We start from the raw sequence: 22634 nt of genomic DNA, 5'->3' as shown, positions 1-22634 counted from the left end.
TGGCGAGGTTTATTCAACATGTTTGTTATTCTTATTCTTTTTTTCGCTCATTCATCTTTTATAATCCCAGTGGGTCTGGTACAACACACAAGGCAAGGAGGCAATTTACACAGACTTCAGTTCATCAGAGGTCATCATACACTCACACATTCACTTAATCACTCACACCCAAGAGCAATTTAGTCAGGCCACCACTACATGTTCTAAAAAGGTGAGAAGAAAATGGAGAACAATAAAGAAACCCACACAGACACAACAGGAACATGAAAAACTCCTCACGGTTAAAAGTGAATCATGATGTTTGGCTAGAAGTCCATATTTGTGATAAGTTAAAATGTTAAAATAATATAATGTGATTTAGATAAATACAGGTACAGGTTTAATTTAAGTATTTTAGGTCACTGCTGTTTTTTGGCTGGAAAAGATGAAAACATAATTCCAGGTGTTTTACAGTAATGTGATAAAACACTCTGCTAAAGAGGCAAAACCGAATGCACTGAATTCTTAAATTTACCTTCAACGCCTTTAAGTTAAGGTTTTTAACTTTTTAAATCTAGAGGCCACAGGGATGAGCAAAATGCTTCCATTCAACACATCGATCAGAATGTACGTACTTGATAGTTAAACATTCAGAAGCAGTTGATGGCCTGTGATTGACGCTGGCGGTCAGTAAACACTACAGTGCAGTTTCAGAAATACTACTTGATTATTGATTCTTGAAGGAACTGTCCAATCAGACCTCACTAAACAGGATGTGTTTTAAAGATTTCCTGTGCTAAAGTATCATCCTAGAGGTCACTGGGGGTTGGATGATTTTCTACAGATGTTGATATTTTTAACAGTCGATTCAGTTTAATTGATTAAAACATCACACTAGCACAGAACCCGGTTTTAAATGGCTTATATGAGGGTAATTACAAAATTAATTATACTGTAGTTTTAACTTATAAAATTTAACTTATAGTATAATTGATTTTATGAAAAAACCTCTTTAAATTTGTTTTTAATTATGTATCTACTCAGTTTGTGATTCATAAACCAGAGGTTTAGCCACAGAATCTGTGTGTTAAACTACAGTAGCTAGCCAGCTTAGCTAAAGCTAGTAATGAACTGAACTCAAAGTTGTTAAGGTGTATCTCATTCCTGACTATAACAGGAATGGACCTTCCCTAAACTTCTGCTGCAAAGTTGAAAGCATATAATTTCTAGTTTATTTATTTATTTATTTTTTACCTCATTACTAGACCTAAATTGCCTCTGTCCCAGTTGTTTTCTGATTTCGTCTTGATATTAGAGCGCCTCCTTCTCTTTGTAATTACTCTCCTTGAGACCAGTAAAGTGTTGGCTGATGCTCCGATGTCAGCTAGAGGCTGTTCATCCGACATCCGCCTCTCTGAGTGTCCATTTCACAGCTGACATGTTCCATGTCGTGCAGCAGCCATGCTTCATTAGAGCATTTGTCCATGGAAAAGTTGATTAGGCCTGTGCATTGACACAGATGAGCACTTGATCTTATTCCCTGTTCTCCGAACACATCGTACATGTCCATGGCTGCTGAGAGTTTGAGCCTCAAGCAAGCTTGTGTTGGTGGCTTAAACTGAATGTTTCAGTGACTGTAATGAATGTTGGGTTAATTACATTATGTCAGACAAACACGGAAGAAGCGAGTGGCTGTTTTTTTTTTTTTTAGAAAAAGATGTTTTTATGTAACAAGTGTAATATCTTTTGAGGATGCTTTTGGTCCCAGTCTTGATTCTAGTGCTTTAATATCAGCATTAAAATTAGTGTAGTTAATACCATGTTGTAGCACACCCTGCTGTAGTCAATAATATGAATCATTAGTGCACTACATTTGTTATAGTTACACACTGTAGCATACAGGATGCAGTTTACGATGCATGAGTAAAATCACTGGATAAGATTAAATCTTCACTTAGTGTAAATCTAAAAAATAAAACCCCAAATCAGAAAAAGTTGGGACAGTATGGAAAATGCAAATAATAAAAAACACAGAGTTTCTTACATTTACTTTGAATTTTATATGAGATATTCCATGTTTTGTCTGGTCAACTTAATTTTATTTATTAATCATCCATTATAAAACATCCATTCCTGCATTTCAGGCCTGCAACACATTCCAAAAAAAAAGTTGGGACAATAAAGCATTTACCACTTTGTAATGTTGCCATTCCTTTTCACCACACTTAAAGGACGTTTTGGTGATTTAGTGTTTCAGCTTTTATTTTGTCTCATTCTTCCTGCAAACACGTCTTAAGATGTGCAACAGTACGGGGTCGTTGTTGTCGCATTTGTCGTTTCAAAATTCTCCACACATTCTCTATTGGGGACAGGTCAGGACTGCAGGCAGACCAGTCCAGTGTTAATGACCTTTGCCAAGGGCCCGAACGCAGCCCAATACCATGACAGACCCTGACTTTTAGACTAATAACAGTTAGATTGTAATTAGACTGATAACAGTCTGGATGGTCCTTTTCACCTTTGGTCAGGAGCACACAGACCTGGTTTGCTGATTCAAATGACCACAAAACACATTTCCACTGTGTGATGGTCTATCCTAGATGCCTCTGAGCCCAGAGAAGTCGACGCCACTTCTGTACATGGTTAACATCAGGCTTCTTTTTTGCACAGTACAGGTTTAAGTGGCATTTGTGCATGTAACTCTGTATTGTAGAGCTTGACAAAGGTGTGCCAAAGTAATCCCTCACCCACGTGGTTATATCAGCTATTGTTGAGTGGTGGTTCTTGATGCAGTGCCGTCTGAGGGATCAAAAATCATGGGCGTTCAGCTTAAGCTTGCCTGGGGATGCAAATCAGGTCCTACATGTACACAAACTGTTATATATTAGAAGTTAGTGGAAAGTTGCCAATCCAAATTGCTGTTAGCTAGATAAGCTAACTCGGCACCTGATAACTAAAATAAAGATTAAACCATTAAACACGTATACTTTTTCTAATCAATAAAATTAAACTAACCTAGTTGTGAGCTATTTGCTACATTTTAGTAAATAATATGTAGCAGGTTAGATAATATATAAAATTTTGCATTGTAGGTCAAGAAAGCCTCATATGATGTTTCAGTTGGACGTGGGAGGCATATCATTTACTAAAACACATGAATTCATGCGAAAAGATTATTCATGAGAAAATTAATGAGAAAGATTACAGGGGTTTACAATGACAGAAATGGGATGTTTTAGTGTTGCTCATGTTTTAAAGTTGAGAGTTTTGTTATTTAGGTTTACCTTACAGTAAAAATCAAAAATCAAAATCAAGCTTGGGTATTGTGTACCAAAATATTATTTTACTCAAAGTCAGTTCAGTTGACTGCCAGACATCTTCTGCACTTGGCTTGGACAGCTGAAGTTTGTGGACGGCACAAATGTGGACTGAATGCCCTACAGTCATTAAAACAACTGTCATTGTAAATATAAAGAAGTTTATTTTTAACCACTCAGTTTGGCCTGGCAGGTGTGGTTCTCTTTACACAACACTTCAATTGTGCCTAATTAAACATAAGGGCAGTTGTAGCCTAGCGGTTAAGGTACTGGCCTAGTAATCAAAAGGTCACTGGTTCAAACCCCACCACTGCCAGGTTGCCACTTTTGGGCCCTTGAGCAAGGCCCTTAACCCTCAGTTGATAAGACAATATACTGTCACAGTTTGGATAAAAGCGTCTGCTAAATGCAGAAAACGTAAATGTATAATGTAAATTACTAGTTACACATGAAGCAATCCTCTGACTTTTTTGACTTTGCACTCTAGCTGTTTCACTAGCGCTCTTTCTAGCAGTTTCAATCTGTCAGGTTTCTGGGTTATACATACCGGTGGATTGAGTAGCTGGCAGAGTAGCACCTAAGTGTTCTTTTGGGGGTTTTTTTTATCTGAAGTTTTATTATTTTGTTCATTCAGTAATTATAATTATAACAGTCTCATTCCGCTATCGTTAAATCTCCCGCAGTTGGGTTCATCTCATTAAATTTCCACCTGGTGCCTCTGTCGTGAGGCACTCACCACCCTGTGACAGACACCTCTTATTATTATTTAGTTCAGTCTGGGATAGAGGCATTCCTGTTTCAGCATAACTGTACTCAGTTTGATGTTGAAGTACTTGTACACTGACCTCGACCCAGTTGAAAAGCTGTGGGATGATTTGAAGTGTTGATTGCAAGTCTGGCCTTTTCATTCAATATGAGGACTTGACTTTGCAAAGGCATTGACAGAGGCATTAATCATCTTAAAAAATCATGTGAAAAGCCTTGAAGAAGAGTGGTACTTGTATATATGTATGGATGTACACCGATGAGCCATAACATTAAAACCACCTCCTTGTTTCTACACACATTGTTTATTTTATCAGCTTCACTGACTATATAGAAGCACTTTGTAGTTCTACAATTACTGACTGTAGTCCATCTGTTTCTCTGCATGCTTTGTTACCCTCTTTCATGCTGTTCTTCAATGGTCAGGACCCCCACAGGACCACCACAGAGCAGGTATTATTTAGGTGGTGTATCATTCTCAGCACTGCCGTGACACTGACATGGTGGTGGTGTGTTAGTGTGTGTTGTGCTGGCATGAGTGGATCAGACACAGCAGCGCTGCTGGATTTCGCTGTCCACTCTATTAGACACTCCTACCTAGTTGGGTCACCTTGTAGATGTAAAGTTAGAGACGATCGCTCATCTATTGCTGCAGTTTAAGTTGGTCATCTTCTAGACCTTCATCAGTGGTCACAGGACGCTGCCCAAGGGGAGCTGTTGGCTGGATGTTTTTGGTTGGTGGACTATTCTCAGTCCAGCAGTGACAGTGAGGTGTTTCAAAACTCCAGCAGCGCTGCTGTGTCTGATCCACTCATACCAGCACAACACACACTAACACACCACCACCATGTCATTGTCACGGCAGTGCTGAGAATGATCCACCACCCAAATAATACCTGCTCTGTGGTGGTCCTGTGGGGGTCCTGACCCATTAAGAACAGGGTAAAAGCCGGCTAAAAAAAAGTATGTAGAGAAACAGATTATTGTAGATAATTGTAGAACTACAAAGTGCTTCTATTTGGTAAGTGGAGCTGATAAAATGGACAGTGAGTGTAGAAACAAGGAGGTGGTTTTAATGTTTTAACGATATTCGCGGCTTCCCAGTAGCAGAGCTAAGATTCAAACGTATGAGTCTGAAATGTCAGCGCTGATGTGCTATAGAGTTTTACCGCCTGGTGTCCTATTTTTATTTCCCAAGAAAATAAAAGAAGATTTACTGGTCGGTAACATCAGGCTAAAACTCAAGAGATGTTAAAATACAATTAAAATGTGTTCTATCTGAAATGCTTTCCCTGCTTACTTGAAAGGCGTTTAATCAGATTTCTCACCATGTTTAATCAGATAACATCTCAGCTCTGGCATTAGGATGTAGATATCATAATATTACAGCGACATGCTTTGGCAGTAATGCTGTTAAAATGATTCATGGAACATTTCTTGCATAGTTAATGTAGACTCACAATGTCCAAAATGTTAATCAGAACAAATGTCAGTTAAAGCAAAGCTGATGTGTTTGATCGTCTCGTCTTTCTGAGAGTATAAACCTACCTGACGAGATTACTGTATAGATTAAAATCTCATTTCGTCTAATGATTATAGACATGTCAGTGGAAAGTGTTAAATACTGAGTACTGAGCGTTCCAGTTCACCTCCGTCTCCTATCTGGTTTGTACCAAGCTTACTTTGTCTGGATTATTCAAATGAATTTGTTGCCACCTGCCTTGTTTTAGGGCATCTGTTTTGGCATAAGCTCATCTTTTTTCCATTCACGTGTACTATGTTAATGCTTGATTAGATCAGCTGATGAGTATTAGCCGACGTTTAATGGATGGAATGGGAACAAAAGACTGATCTAATTTCACACATTAGTTAATACACAGCAGAAGCTGTGACTGAGGACACAAATACTTTTTACTCTGTAATTTTTATCTTTTACATTAGGTAGGTGAACATTATGTACCATAGTGTGTGTCTCCTTTATTTGTCTATTTTTTAAGAGAACAGGATTAGAATAAATTCTCATGGATTAACCTCAGATGGATTTACAGAAATTGCAGACAAAAAGAGTTATGTAACAGGGTTTCTAATAGGCAGGTACAGTCCTGGTATGTGGATAGGGCATATTATATTGTCAGTTGTTCAACTGTATATGAACGTCTAACCATGAGCTTCTTGGACGTTCCACCCCTCCCCTTCCCACACGTTTTTAGCTACTTAAGCCTTCACTCATCTGGAAAGACTTTGCATAAGATTTTATAGTGTGTCTGCAGGCATGCGTGCATATTCAGTCAAAAGACCACTTGTGAGTTCAGGCACTTATGTTGGACCAGAAGATCACAATTGACGTTTTAAATGATCCCAAAAGTGTGGTGTTAGTGGTTTTTCCACACCACACTCATCAAGCCAAGGTCCTCACCTTAATAACATGGCTGGAACAGTAAAAGGGCCCTTTCTGAACTGCCACAAAGTAATTTTACATTGATTAATTGATTGTGTGTGGCACGGTGGCTTGGTGGGTAGCACTGTCATCTCACAGCAAGATGTCATCTGGGCTCGAATCCTGGCTGGAGTGGTCCGGGTCCTTTCTTTGTGGAGTTTGCATGTTCTCCCCGTTTCTGGGTGGGCTTCCTCTGGGAGGTCCAGTTTTCTCCTACACTCCACACAGGTTTATCACAATGACTTAAATTAGGTGTGAATGTGTGTGTGTGTGTGTGTTTGCATTGTGATGAACTGGGTACCCGATGAATTGTACCCACTACGACCCTGAATAGGATAAATCTGTGGTAAAACAGACAATGAATGAATGAACTGATTGTATACAGTTGCTAAAATGCACACGGGTGGTTTAACAGTCTGTTGCGCTAGCACACCATCGCTGACGTCTGCGCTGGATCCTCAGCAGTGCTGTCAGCTGGCCAGGCGTCTACACAGACATGATTGGTTGTATCGGAGGTTGGATGGCCAAAGCCCTACAATGGATTGGAACTCTGTTTAAGGTAATTCTTGTACCCAGTGTTAGATAACAACAGACCTTACAAAGAGTTGGGCTGTTGATTCTTGGCATGGTAATGTGCTTAAAGCTAGACCTACAATCACAAAGAGTTTAAATACTTTTTATATCTTTTATTTTCCTTGTTCTTTTAATAGGGCGGCACGGTGGCTAAGTGGGTAGCACTGTTGCCTCACAGCGAGAAGGTCCTGGGTTTGATCCTCAGGTGGGGCTGTACGGGTCCTTTCTGTGTGGAGTTTGCATGTTCTCCCCGTGTCAGCGTGGGTTTCCTCCCACAGTCCAAAAACATGCAGGCAGGTTAATTGGAGACACTGAATTGCCCTATAGGTGAATACGTGTGTGTATGTGTGTCTGCCCTGCGATGGACTGGCGCCCCGTCCAGGGTGTTACTGTGTGCCTTGCACCCATTGAAAAGCTGGGATAGACTCCAGCATTTTCTTCCCTTTTTCTCCTTTTTTTAGCATGTCCAATTGCCCGATTGCGTCATGCTTCCTCTCCACTAATGCCAGCCCCGGCTCTGATTTGAGGAAAACGAAGCTAACCCACACCCCCTCCGACTCGTGGGCAGCAGCCGTATGCATCTTGTCACCCACACTAGACAAGATCAACTGCGGATCAACTCTGTGTACGGAGAGACACACCCTGATCCACACTCTTTTCCCCGCCACTGTGCAGGCGCCATCAATCAGCCAGCAGAGGTCATAGTTGCAACAGTTATGAGAGAGTCTCTATCTGGCTTAATGCCCCGCCCCTATATGAACAACAGGCCAATCGTTGTTCATGTGTCTGCTCAGCCCAGCCGGCAGGCAGAGCTGAGACTCGATACGATGTATTCAAGATCCCAGCTCTATGTGCCAGCGTGTGCTTTTACGCTGTGCCACCTGAGCACCCCCCCCCATTATCTACTATTGTTATCTACTAATATGTTTGGTTGTTTGATATTATAAAGCTTGACAAAGTGTGATGGCACTGCTAACACATGTTTGTGTGTCCTCATTTTTGTAGATTTTTCCTGACACTCTGAATAAACTTTTGTGATTATTTTAAGCAGCGTTTAGATTGTAGTCACAGCTTTCTGTTTCAGAGCCGTCCAAGTAAATTCTGCACAATTAGGCATGTAGGCATCGTCTCACTGTGGAGCCTCAGTCTGTGAAACCAGTTATGTAATGAAATTAGCTGGTTGGCTTTGCTTGTGTTTATATCCGTGTCAGTTCTTCACATCACTCGACTGCTCTATATTTCTTCCTCTTCCTCATTTTCCTGGTAGAATAAATATTTCAGCTTTCTGTCACTGAACACATGTGCCGTGTGTCACACACTAAATGGTCTTTATTGAATAACCAGGGAAAATGGATTAAATTATGGACCATTTCTGGATGTTGCCCCGGTCAGCCTTTCACTGCTGGTAGTGTCACGGTTTATACCTCCAGAGAACAATGGAGTGATGAAAAAAGGAATGGGATTGACATTTCTGGTCACCAGAAAAGAATGATGTCATTGCACATCAATGGTGTGACGTTGGACCTTATGGACCCTGTAATACTGAAGGTTGTAATTTGTAGCCAATTCCAGTGTTTTAAAGAGGTGCAACTGCTTCCTGGGGGGTCAGCTTGGCTCAAGGGATAGAAAAGAGAGAATAAGAAATGAAAAGAAAGAAAATGGATGGAAGTGTGAGCCATCAGTGATCATCTGCCTTGCTGCTGGGATTTCAAATGTTTCAGTTGAACATTACTGCAGCTGGACGTGCTAGTGTCTTTTTTTTTTATCTTGGAAAGCTTTACTTAACCTTTGGGGCTAAATGTAATAAGTCAAGTCAAGTCAACTTTATTTATATAGCGCTTTTTACAATATACATTGTCTCAAAGCAACTTTACAAAATCCAGGACCAACAGATACAAAAACCCCTGTTGAGCAAGCCGAGGGCGACTGTGGCAAGGACAAACTCCCTGAAAATTACAGGAAGAAACCTTGAGAGGAACCAGACTCAGCAGGACCCATCCTTCTTGGGTGGCCTGGAGGATACTTTAAATAAATACACGATTTACACAAATCATACAAACACAGAATTAAATGATCTAAAAGTCATAACTGGTAATAAATAGATAAATAAACAATTAAATAATAATAGAGTTGTTATCCGCTCTAGTCTTCAATAAAGTCTGTAGTGATTTCTTGTCGTTGCAATTACTCCAGACCTGTCACATCTGACAGGAGCAGCATCGTTGTCCCGGCAGTCTTGACTTTAATCCTTAACCTCGGCGGGTAAACAGGTTTCCATCAGAATGCCCTCGTAGTAAAACAACAGAGAATGTAGTTAATAATGTACAATGCTAGTTGACAAACAGTTTTACAGAGAGTTTTAGACTCCGGCAGCCCTAATTATTACAGCATAACTAAAAGGGAGAGCAAGCAGGTAACAAGGTCATGAAGGCTTTCACAGGACATCAGCACCCATCTCCCCACCGTCATCAAACCTGAGTGATTGGACAAGAGAGGCAGAACGACAGCAACCCAACATCCCTGATCACCACAAGTTTCTATGACCAAGAACCCCCAAGCTCTGCGCCTTTGTCTATACTAATCAAAAGCCTGAGAAAATAAATATGTTTTCAGTCTAGACTTAAACATTGAGACTGTGTCCGAATCCCGAACAGAGGCAGGAAGATTATTCCAAAGTTGTGGAGCTTTGTAAGAAAATGCTCTTCCACCAGCCGTGATCTTTTTAATTCTAGGAACTATAAGTAACCCTGCATCTTGTGAACGAAGTGGACGTGCTGGGTTGTAGTAATTAATAAACTCACTCAGATACTGTGGAGCCAGACCATGTAGCGCTTTATAAGTTAGTAAAAGTATTTTGTAATCAATGCGAAATTTAACTGGCAGCCAGTGTAGAGATGATAGAACAGGAGTAATATGGTCAAATTTTTTAGTTCTAGTTAGCACTTGAGCTGCTGCATTTTGAACTAACTGGAGTTTGTTTAAGGATCTACCAGAGCATCCAGTTAGAAGAGCATTACAATAATCTAACCGAGAAGTTATAAACGCATGGATCAGTTTTTCGGCGTCATTAACAGATAGTATATTTCTTATTTTAGAAATGTTACACAAATGATAGAAAGCAACTCTAGTAATATTATTAACGTGTGTATCAAATGAGAGATCTGAATCTATTGTGACACCTACGTTTTTTACATCTGGGCTGGGAGTAACAGAGAACGTGTTTAAGTTTAGCACCAGGTTAGACAACTTGTCTCTTGCAGCTTTAGAGCCAACAAGTAAAACCTCAGTTTTATCTGAATTAAGTAAAAGAAAATTACACGACATCCAGTTTTTTGTCGTTTACACAATCTTCTATCTTACTGATTGTGTCAGTATCATTTGGTTTGGCTGATATATACAGCTGTGTGTCATCTGCATAGCAGTGAAAGTTTATGCCATGTTTATGAATAATTTCACCTAGTGGAAGCATATAGAGTGTAAATAATAGCGGTCCCAGTACCGACCCCTGTGGTACTGGGACCGCTATAACAAGCCTGTTATAACATTTTTTAATTCAGACAAAATTAATTTTGTCGTTTTCCACAAAACCACTCATAACGTTATTCGGGGTTGTACTAAATTATAACATTTTTAATGTTTGTCTTACTCCACTTTCCGCCATCTTTCTTCTTCGCTACGAACGCCTTTGCAGGTCCAGTTGAATTATGGGATAGATTATCAGACCGCAAGTGTGCATTGTTTTCATACTTAAAAAAGGTCATCCGGATACTTTTCGCGTACTGTTAAATTTATACTACGTACTGGACACACTACCTGCTCTCACGTACTGCTTTTGCATACTGTTCAGTATGACAGTATGCGATTTCAGACGCAGTCTTGGTCAACAGGTAATAGGCCCCTCTGACTACTCAGGGACTCGAGCTCAGCCTGATTTACCTGATGGTGGCGCAATAGCTTACTGTCAGACTTTAAGGTCCGTATCTCCTACCACGTATGGCATAGTTAAGCAATAGAACACGAGAGGGAGTGTGTTATCGCGAATAACATCACGGCTGTGATTTGGTTGCAGGCACGAGCCGAAGGCGAGTACCGTAGATCATTACAGCCGTGATGTTATTCGCGATAACACACGACCTCAAGTGTTCTATTGCTTTTATACAACAGTTTTTACAAAATAAAGAAAGAAAATAAATCAAAGAAGCCCTGAATTTCATATTGAATATGCTTTAATATTGACAATACCTTCCGCCAAAAAATAGTTCCACAACGAATGAGTTGCTGCTATGCAACGGTAAAAATTCCTTATCTTGCCTTACCACAGTAGGCTAAAAAAGGCATATCGTTTAACACTACAAAGCAGACATCCCAAGTTGCAAAAACTCATTTCAGGGGGGAAAGAAGAACAAGAAGAAGGCAAGAACCTCCGAAGGGAAAAAAAAAGAAATAAAAAACCTCTCGCACACACCAAAGGATATGGGTGAGAACAGAACTTTTAGGAGCTGCTAACTGGGCTATTAAGCTAACTGTTCGCGTTACAAACACATTAATGTTCCCTACATAGTGCACTAGATCAGATCACGGATTTATGTTCCCTACATAGTGCACTAGATAGTGAATTAGACAATTGGTTATATTCCCTACTCAGTGCACTAGATTGTATATCAGACAACGCATTCATGTTCACTACATAGTGCACTAGACAATATATTAGACAATTGATTTATGTTTCCTACATAGTGCACTAGATAGTGAATTAGACAATTGGTTATGTTCCCTACACAGTGCACTAAATTGTATATCAGATAACGCATTTATGTTCACTACATAGTGCAGTAGACAATATATTAGACAATTGATTTATGTTCCCTACACAGTGCACTAGATTGTATATCAGATAACGGATTTAAAACGTGATCGGGAAAAAAGTCTGTGTCGCCTGCGTGCGCGTTTGTGTGCATTAAGCTTGTCGTTACTGGCAACGCATCAGCGGAGTAATACAGTTGTGGTGTGAAAAGGCGCTTCTCAACCAACCAGATTGTAAGGTCGGAACTAACTGTTGTATAAAAACAAAATAATTACGAGGGATCTTCAAAAAGTTTCTGCACTTTTATATTTTGGTTGGAAACCTGTAAGGGTGGGAGTAGTTGTAATTGGTCGTGTCTAAGAGACTGAGAGGCGCTTATAGTCCAGATTTAGCGCCATCTGATTTCCACCTGTTTGGACGCTCAAAGAAGGAGGAAAAAGATTTTCATATGATGATGATGTGAAAGCAGCGCTGCATCAGTGGCTACACGCTCAACCAAAAACATTTTTGCTGATGGCATCACAAAAGTGATGTGAAAAGTGATGTGAAAAGTGATGTGAAAAGTGATGTGAAAAGTGAGGACAGTTGTGGCCTAGCGGTTAAGGTACTGGACTAGTAATCTAAAGTTTGCTGGTTCAAGCCCCACCACTGCCAGGTTGTCACTGTTGGGCCCTTGAGCAAGGCCCTCAATTACTTAGATAATATATTGTCACAGTACTGTAAGTCGCTTTGGATAAAAGTGTCTGCTAAATACTGAAAATGTAAATGTTAAGTTTAAAAAAGTGTGAAAACTTTTTGAAGAACCCTCAAATTGTTTGTTTTTGGCACAGTGCTTCTGTTTTTATCCTCTTTTAGGAATTGTCCCATACTCAGTACATGGCCTTATTGGGCTAATATGTGCCTGGACCCCGGAAATCGCTGCGTGCTGCTATATTTTTTAGTTACATTTCCATGCTGCCCCAACTTTTTCTGATTTGGGGTTTGTACATGTACAGCATTTAGACACTTAGACACTGTTACTGAATACAGTTCTAGTTATTGAGAGTGAGACTTGAACCAGTAGCCTTCTGATTACCAGACCACTCAGCTACCATTGTCAACGGACATGGCTTAATGTTTTTTTTTGCTCCCGGAGAATGGTTTGTTTATTTTATGTTCGTTTTTGTTTATTAATTATTACACTTATTTCAGGGATTAAAGCCCTGCTGTACTGAGTTAAAAGGCATGATGGGATTTAGATTGAATACTGCAGCATAAAGGGATACAGGTGCATTAAGGGGAAGCGGGAGCATGAATTGTCGCAGTGTTCTGCTGTGTAAGCACATTGGAGTCAGCTCAGGTGTCACAGCCAGATAGGACAATAAATCGTAATGTGGATCTAATTATACAGTGAAGCCCACATGTACTGAAGCATGACATCCACCATATGCTGATTATGAGCTGCTGCCCTCTCTATCAGCCTCACTGCAGTGTGTTTTATACAGTGTGTTTTATACAGTGTGTGTATGCCTGCTTTGTTTCCCTTAAGCGTTTCTGACTTAGTGATGATGACTTGTAGTCTGTCACACTCATGCTGATCTCTGCAGCAGACTCAGCTGGTGCTACATGACCTATCGAGAGCCCTACTAGGATGTCACATGACTGTGCCTATCCAATCCGGGATGCTTTTCTAGATGCGGTCGAGAGGCTGCATGAGTGTTGCATGCAGGCTTGTTTGTCAGGCTCTTTTTTGCTGCCTGATGAATATTTCAAAGCTTTGTTTCACCACACATGGGTATTATTCACATCCTGACACATTGTGGCACTTCAAATGTTGTTGCGTCATCCTTATCACATTGCGTTTGAGTAATTATAACATGACTGTGTGTCCAAGAATAAACCTTTTTGTGGACAAATAGATCCGTTTAACTGTACGTGCATATTTTAACTTGAAATGTACACACAGTGTATTTTTATCAATTAATTATTGAGCATTTTCTCCTTTTTCATCTAATCTACGTAGTTGTGGCCAATTGTAGCTTATCTTTCTCTCATCGTTGCCAATCGAGGGGGACCGATGCTGTCATGCTTCTCCTCCAAAAAGCGCACAGCCACTTCTTTTCACCTGCTAGGGGTGGGGTCACACAGACTGCAGTATCATGTGCGGAGAGCCACACAGTGCAATCCATGATCAGCCGCCCCTGTGCAGGTGCCTCGTCCAGTCAGCAGAAGTCGTAATTGTCCTGCAATGAGGAACCCTGTTTCAGCCATTGTCTCTCCCAAACAGCCGATCATATGTCTGTGTAGGCGCCTAGCCGGCTGATAGCACAGCTGACACACAATGCCTTTTTGACTTTATTATTACTAATATGTATAAGCATAAACAACGAGGGAAACACTCAATCAATATACAAAAACTGTAAAGGATACAGAAAAAATAGGTTCTGTATATGAATGCCACAAATATACATTAAACATTCTTGTGCAAGGGCACTTAGTTTTATTATAAAAGATGGTGCCACTTTTACCAAACAGCTTTCTAAAGTTATCAGGACAAAAATATAGAAAAACAACAATGAAATGATAAAATTTTGTCATAGCAAGCACCCTACAAAACTGTTAATTCAGTTGGTTTCATAATTTGCATGTAAGTTTATGGATAAACAAAGCCAGCTCATACAGATGAGACACACAAATCTTTCAATGTGTTTTCAGACTAATGATAAAGATGGCAAGAAATAAGCCAGAAGTCACTCCAAATAAGTTGTAGTACTACCTGATTGAGACCTGTATGATTCCAAGAAGCAGAAGTAAAGTATAGTGGTGGAAGCATCATGACATAGTGCTGCTTTTCTGAAAATGTGACTGGGACACTACGTCATGATGTGTCATTGACATGAATGAAGCAATATACCAGGTATATAGCAGGAATTGTCATCAGATTTCTTATTCGCAAAAACATCTAAATATGTTTCTATGATTCAGTGAATAGTGTGAGGGCAGACAGTGATCAAAGCTTCAGGCCAAAGCTTTATAATAGCTTAGCTCTCCAGTCTGGTACCAGCAATGTCACCACTACAACCCACTGGGACCAAGCCTCTCATTCCCTACATGATTTATCCATCCTGTTATCTAAAAACACTCAGAGGCAGTTTGTGCTCTGTGTGTGTGTCAGTGTGACTGAAGGTTCTGAGCTCAGTTTGTTTTAAAGAAGTACATCTGTGTTCTCAGTATAGACATGAACACCCTTTGGAACCTTAATGTATATAATCAGTCACAGTATGATTGGTATTTAAAATGAACACTTAAGCTATTAACCTATTTCATGTTTAGTAAGAAGTACTGGTTTTAGCTGGCATTTTCAGCTTAATAGGCTCCATTTGCTGTATAATTCACATTTTTAAGCATTGAGCCTAAATTGCAAATGTCATGTGACTTACGACCCAGAAAAGCTGGTTTACATGTCTTTAATTTTTTTTGACTAAATAGAAAGTGGAAACGTGGAAACTTTATAGAAACTCTACATTTGTTATAGCATACTACTTACAGTATATGCTACTTCATATACAAGAACTTAATACACCGATCAGCCATAACATTAAAACCACCTCCTTGTTTCTACACTCACTGTCCATTTTATCAGCTCCACTTACCATATAGGAGCACTTTGTAGTTCTACAATTACTGACTGTAGTCCATCTGTTTCTCTGCATGCTTTGTTAGCCTCCTTTCACCCTGTTCTTAAATGGTCACGACTTTTTAAGGACCATCACAGAGCAGGTATTATTTGGGTGGTGAATCATTCTCAGCACTGCAGTAACAATGACATGGTGGTGGTGTGTTAGTGTGTGTTGTGCTGGTATGAGTGGATCAGACACAGCAGCGCTGCTGGAGTTCTTAAACACCTCACTGTCACTGCTGGACTGAGAATAGTCCACCAACCAAAAATGTCCAGCCAGCAGCGCCCCATGGGCAGCGTCCTGTGACCACTGATGAAGGTCTAGAAGATGACCAACTCAAACAGCAGCAGTAGATGAGCGATCGCCTCTTACTTTACATCTACAAGGTGGACCGACTAGGTAGGAGTGTCTAATAGAGTGGACAGTGGACAAATTTCACTAGTTTGAATTTTTAAATTTTACTACTTTACTTTTTAGTGTGTTTTTAAATAGTACATAAAAATTTGATTAAGATAAACATCTGAGGTGAAAAGTGAAAAAAGAACACTGGATCATGATTGATTCAGATTGGAAATAAAAAGAGGTCGTAGAGGTGATCATTCAGTTTACTGGTGAGTACTGTACTCAGAGAGTTATACAACCGTTATCTAATGTGGTGCCTGTGCCTGTCAGTACTGTGGTGGTTTAAAAGTCAAGGTACTGGAAGGTCAATGGTACAGGCAGCACCACTGCCACATTGCCATTTTTGGGGTCCTGAGCAAAGCACTTAACTCCCAACTACTTGGATTGTATTTGGTCGCAAGAACATAAGTTGTCATAAATTCAAATTCCTACTGTGTGCCTACACTTGCATCCACTGTTCTTTGTTGATGTGTGTTTATGTTTGACATACTGTATGCTACTATTATTTTTGAAACTGTGCCCCCAAAGATTTTGAATTACTTGGCAATTTGTGTGACAGATGCAAATTTTAACCTTGTTTAATGTACTAAAACAACAACTTTTTTTTTATTGCTGTACCCACTGTGTAGTAAAAGTTTAGTTATGCTAGCATTGAAAACATTGACTATCAAGTTCAAACAGAACTAAAAAGCTTCTTTTATTAGTACAAATAACAGAAACACAGTTCCCACGATTAGGACACGTAACATGTACCTTGTTGTGTATGTTACATGATGTAGTATTTGAAAGGTTGATCTTGAAAGCTGTATGGTTTGTGATAGAAATAAAGCAGATGGAGCCCTAAGAATAGACCCATAGGTGCAAGATCCTGTTGGAATGGTTTATTACCATGCCTGTCCTCTCATACATAGCCTACTGTTGGCTTTACTGGTTTTGGCCAGCACTCATCATCCCTCATCACCACCTGTCCGAATATTGCTCAAGCTCCAGGCTCCACCAGCTGACAGATCTTTAGTTACACCAACAGAGCACAAATGTTTCTCTCATAGCAACTGTAATTTCTCTGGTGATCTCTATTGTACAGTAGATACCACCATAATATCACAACATTCAGTCTTTTTGAGTAGGAGTCTATCAGCAGAGCACATCTTGACTCTGCAATCTTTGCCCTCTTCCTTGCAGAAGCGCTTCAAATCTTATTTGGGTGGTGGATCATTCTCAGCACTGCAGTGACACTGACATGGTGGTGGTGGTGGTGGTGTGTTAGTGTGTGTTGTGTTGGTATGAGTGGATAAGACACAGCAATGCTGATGAAGTTTTTAAACACCTCACTGTCACTGCTGGACTAAGAATAGTCCACCAACCAAAAATATATCCAGCCAACATTGCCCTGTGGGCAGCGTTTTGTGACCACTGATGAAGGTCTAGAAGATGACCAACTCAAACAGTGTGATCAGAGTGATCGTCTCTGGCTTGACATCTACAAGGTGGACCAACTAGGTAGGAGTGTCTAATAGAGTGGACAGTGAGTGAACACAGTATTTCAAAACTCCAGCAGTGTCGCTGTGTCTGATCCACTCATACCAGCACGACACACACTAACACACCATCACCATGTCAGTGTCACTGCAGTGCTGAGAATCATCCACCACCTAAATAATACATGCTCTGTGGTGGTCCTGTGGGGGTCCTGACCATTGAAGAACAGGGTGAAAGCAGGCCAAAAAGGTATGTAGAGAAACAGATGGACTACAGTCAGTAATTGTAGAACTACAAAGTGCTTCTATATGGTAAGTGGAGCTGATAAAATGGACAGTAAGTGTAGAAACAAGGAGGTGGTTTTAATGTTATGGCTGATCAGTGTATGATAGCAGGTGTCACGAACTACTATTTAACATGAGTTTGAATGTGATTGCTTAATGCTGACAAAAGCTGCATATCCAATTATAAGAGGGTGTTCACACTTATGCAAAACATTATTTTATTGTATTTTATTTTATCCCTCTAAATAATTGCAGCTTGTTTTTAAATTAAATTGCACAGATTCTAGGTAACATTAAATATGAAAATAATTCTGAAATAATTCTATTATCTTATTTTTCACATCACAAAAACCTGGCATTTTAACAGCAGTGTGTAGACCTTTGATATCCACTGTATGTACGTGATTGACGAGCCAGAGCTCAGGCTGAAGTTCTGGGTGTACCAAGATGTAGGAAAACAGCTCAGCCAATCGAATCAGCTGCTCTGCCTAGCAGTAGTGGTTGATTGGCTTGACTCAGTGGCTCATTTAAAACCCATGACTTCACCAGAAGCCATTAAGGGGCTTATAAATCTACTCCGTGTTGTGGTCAGCATACTAAAACGGCTCAGTGCAGGTCAGTTTCGAGAAGGTACTTATTTGATATTTGTTCTGACCCTTGCTTTTTTCTCTCACTGTTCCTTTTTCATGAAAGCCCATATGCTTGAACTGTCTGAGCAGGTCAGCAGACAGGCTGTAAACCTGACCTTTCACTGAGATTTTTAAATAGAGCAGAAAACAGCTAAAGTTTTATTAAAAGAGCTTCAAAACATGTTACACTTTAAATGTAAGCAAAAACGATGTTATAGCGCAAAGCAGAGCTTAACAAATCCTGTTACAGCATAAACACAGTTAAATAAAATCAGTGTAACTGACCATCAACAACGAAATGTCCATTGATGTTAATCCATATAGTGCTGTGTAAAAGTAAATGCCCCCTTTCTGATTACCTGTTATTTCATAAATAAAACATAATTCTTCTCTTAATATCTCAAGTTTACAAGATTCCAGTTCCAGCAGCCTCTTGTGGCGCTCTACCAACACAGTTGGGTATTTTAACTTTTCACATAGTCACATTTCTTGGCGCTGCATCAGCAACTCCTAGAATCAAGTTGAGATGCTGGCACAAGCAGCAGAGGAATAGAAAAAGCACAGCGTGCTCCATTGTTCGTGTATGAGCTCTGTAGGAATCTGCCACTGTCTGGTGATCTCTATTGTATTTACCATCATATCACCCAGCCTATTTGGGTCATATTGCAGATGCTTGTCTGTTCAGCTGAGCGTGGGTGTGCAGTCCTCATGGCTCTCTGTAATACTCTATTAACGGCTCCCAGCAGTGAGGTGTATTAATTATTTATGTCTCTTGACTTCAGGGAAGAAAAAAATCACATCATTTGGTAGCTTTGTCACCTCAGAATTAGGTAGTCATTCACAGATGATTAATGTGATGATTAATAGTCCTTCAGTGCTCTTTATTTGATTCCTATCTTGGGGAGCATAACATTGACAGAATCATGGGCTGCACTGACTGGCCAATATTAATCACAACTTCTGTAGCTGGAGGGCTGAGATGTAGAGGCGACTAAATTATTACCTCTCTGTTTCTCTTTCTGAATATGAATGATGGAGATTTAAAAGGTTTAATGTGACATTAAGTCTATTGTGTGATATTGTGAATGAGGTGACACATTTGTACCACATTGCTGCTTTTTGTATTACGACTGCAAAGCTAGCATAGCGTCACTGACCTAAAACATGACGTTCACATGATTTTCTGTTTTTCTTTGTCGATTTTCTTCTTTGCTAAATCGTGACTAGCAAAGTACAGTATATTCTACTACACTATAAGCTATAAATTGAAGAATATAATATAACTTCAGTCTTTGTAGAAGTCCTGATTAAATCAGGTGATAAAATAATTTCTACATGTCATTTTATATTTACATTTTGTTACACTTATCCACAACATTATTTTTACACTCATTTATTACTAATTACTAAATAAATGACTGACAATACAGACTTGAGTGTGACAATATTCACCTGCTGCCAATTGACTAAATATTGTAGAACTCATCCTACATGCTGTGCACTTTACTGTTATTTTTGCACTTCTGCTTATTGGTCACTGAATACTGTACATACATACATTCACACGTCCATACATTTTCTATATATTGCCTGTATATAGTCTTATTGCTTGTATATTTTTGTGTTTAATGTTTAATGTACACATTGCTTGTATACTGTATTTATACTAGAGAGATATCATCAGCCGGAACCAAATTTCTTGTGTGTATCCACATACTTGGCCAATGAATCTGATTCTGATTCTGATTACGGTAGGAAATATAAATGTATTAAAACACATCAGTCCAACCACACATACATGTATTAATTTTTTTTCTACTGGAAAGTGATACTGTTGAAGTCACAGTGTTAAATTACTTTGCTCTGCCAAAACTGAATTCAGCATCTGCTCATGTAAAAAACAGGAAAAAGTTCCATTTTACATCCAGCCAAACGTAGTAATTAACAAAATATCAGTCAGTATTGCATTTAATAAAATAGTCAAAAACATCATTTTGCCTTTGTTGGCATAAAAAATAAATTGGTTTGAAATATGAATATAAACGAATGTATTTTACTAAAGTAGCTACTGTATTAGAATATCAATAATTAACCATAGAAATGAACAGATTTGTCTTTGTGTCCTCCTGTGCTGTGTGTAGAATGTGAAAATGTACACAGTCCAAACACTCCAGTCTCAGTAGAGTTGCACAAATACATGGGAATCTTATGCTAAACCATCCTATTATTTCATTTAATAGTACTCATTTGTGTCCTCATGTGTCAACACAGCAGAGTGGACATACGTACATCATGCTGCAGTACAGTGACAGAAACCTTGGTGTGTAAGCAGTCCAGTAGGTTTGGAAGTCATAATAAACACACATGGTACCTAATGCTTGTGCTGTGGGTCTTAAGATCTGTGAATAAACACAGTGTTTAAGAGCCTACTCTTATCCCTAGCAAATTCAGGAGTGTCATCAACCCTAAATTGACTCCATAATGTTTTGTTTTTTCAGATGAGGACAAGGTCGAGACATTGGGTCGTTCTGCTGTGTCACCAGTTCCCACTGGGGCTTCGAAGATCTTTTTACCTACAGATGAGGATGGAGGTCCTCTTTCGCGGTCGAGCTCGGCATCAGCAGGGCCGGTGCAGGAAACCAGAGAGCAGGCTGTATTCTCCTCAGTGCTGACGCTAAGGACCAACTCAGAATCACTGGTGCAATACCCAGCCTCGTCACACTCAAACATTTACAATCTGTCTAATCACAAAACCCAAGAGGAGCCGGAGGTTCGACCACAACCTCCAACCAAGAGTGCCATAAGCACAGGTTCAGGTACTCAAACCCATGTGTATGTAAGAATGTGTGAACTTCACTAATGCTGTTGAGTCTGGGAGTAATTTAAATGGTTTTTTTGCAGAAGTTCTGCTCACTTGATGTTTTCATCTGTCCTCATTTTTATCATCATTATCATCATCATCATCATCATCATCACCATTGTGGTCATCACCAAATCCCTCTTCCTCAGTGATTTGTGCAGTTATGTACGGTGAATACTGTTATTGTTATAATCCCATCATTTTTTCCTTCATTTTTCATTTTCTTTCTTCACACCTTGTCACAACTTGTCAAATCATTTTTTCTTAACCACACCTTGTGCACAGGGCACAGTCCTGATAAAACAGACTTCCCCAAACTGTTGCCACAAAGTTAAAATCATATAGATTATTTTACATAATTGTTTTTATACGCTCTATTATTATAGCACTGAGATTCTAAGATTCGAACCCGGAACTTGAATCCGGTGATAACGGCCAGCTGGGTATTTTTACAGATTTTTACATGATAAGCTAATCCTGGGGGGGTTGAATTGGGGATGGCTAAAGCCTCTAAAATGGATTGGCACCCTGTCCAGGGAGTACCTGTCTTGTGCCCAGTGATTCCATGTGAACTGGATACAGTACAATTCAGACCAAAATAAAGCATATGGTTAATATGATTGGATCTCCTAAATTAAATACGGGGTGTCCACATACTTGTGGGCACAATAGTACATAAAAAATATTGGGGTGAATTAGTTAGGTGTTACCAATTCTTGATTGAGGCTAAAATCTGCTTAGTCTAAAATTCACCTCTAATCCATATAAACGTTTCTTTCAGAAGATGCTCTCCCTCTGAACCCAGACCTCCCTACAGCACCTGGTACCTCCATCCTAACAGTGGAGAAGACAGAACCTACTAATGGAACCCACCCAGTCTCTGACTCCACTCTAGTGTCCAATAGTACGTCTTCAAAATCCTCAAACAATCACACCATCCCAGACACTGTAACCAGCGACAGCCTCCAGCTCACCACAGTGACAATCACCCCGTCCACGCCCCTAAATGTGACTGGCAGAACTGTGACGCTTCCCAGTACCAGTCCCGAGACCACAGAGGTTACTACTACACCAGCCCCAACCACAACTACCACAGAAACCACAACGATTGCAACCAAGCCTCCCACGACGACGACGACTACAACTACTACAACAACAACAACGACCACTACAACAACAACCGTACCACCTACAACCACTACATTAGCAACTACAACCACTCAAAGCTCCACCATAGCTACAACAAAATCCACCACCACTGAGCCGAGTACCACCACTGAGAGTCCAACTTCATTCTGCAACATTACAGAGAAGCTGTGGGTCAGAACTGGTAAGTATCACCGTTTTTCTTCTGTTTTAAGGCTAACTGAAAAGCTTAAATTTTCTGTGCAGTTTTGTAACTGATAAAAGTGACTTAGTTGTTTTGTTTTCAGGTGTATTTTATCC

General features: G+C 39.8%; 1 protein-coding gene across 2 annotated transcripts in view; it reads left to right on the top strand.

The window, feature by feature from the left end:
- Nucleotides 1–22634, top strand: part of kiaa1549la (KIAA1549-like a) — a 78713-nt gene that overhangs the window by 12606 nt on the left and 43473 nt on the right. Inside the window, exons 2-3 of one of the 2 annotated variants that reach the window (XM_063000813.1) lie at nt 20827–21144; nt 21973–22518. In XM_063000813.1, coding sequence (XP_062856883.1) covers nt 20827–21144; nt 21973–22518 — 864 coding nt within the window. Of the gene's footprint in view, nt 1–20826; nt 21145–21969; nt 22519–22634 lie in introns of both variants that reach the window. The other variant, XM_063000812.1, reaches the window with a different exon arrangement.

This window comes from Trichomycterus rosablanca, chromosome 8, assembly GCF_030014385.1.
Source record: "Trichomycterus rosablanca isolate fTriRos1 chromosome 8, fTriRos1.hap1, whole genome shotgun sequence".
Classification (NCBI taxonomy): domain Eukaryota; kingdom Metazoa; phylum Chordata; class Actinopteri; order Siluriformes; family Trichomycteridae; genus Trichomycterus; species Trichomycterus rosablanca.
Note: the sequence above shows the minus strand (reverse complement) of the source record. Positions and strands in the feature narration are given on the sequence as shown.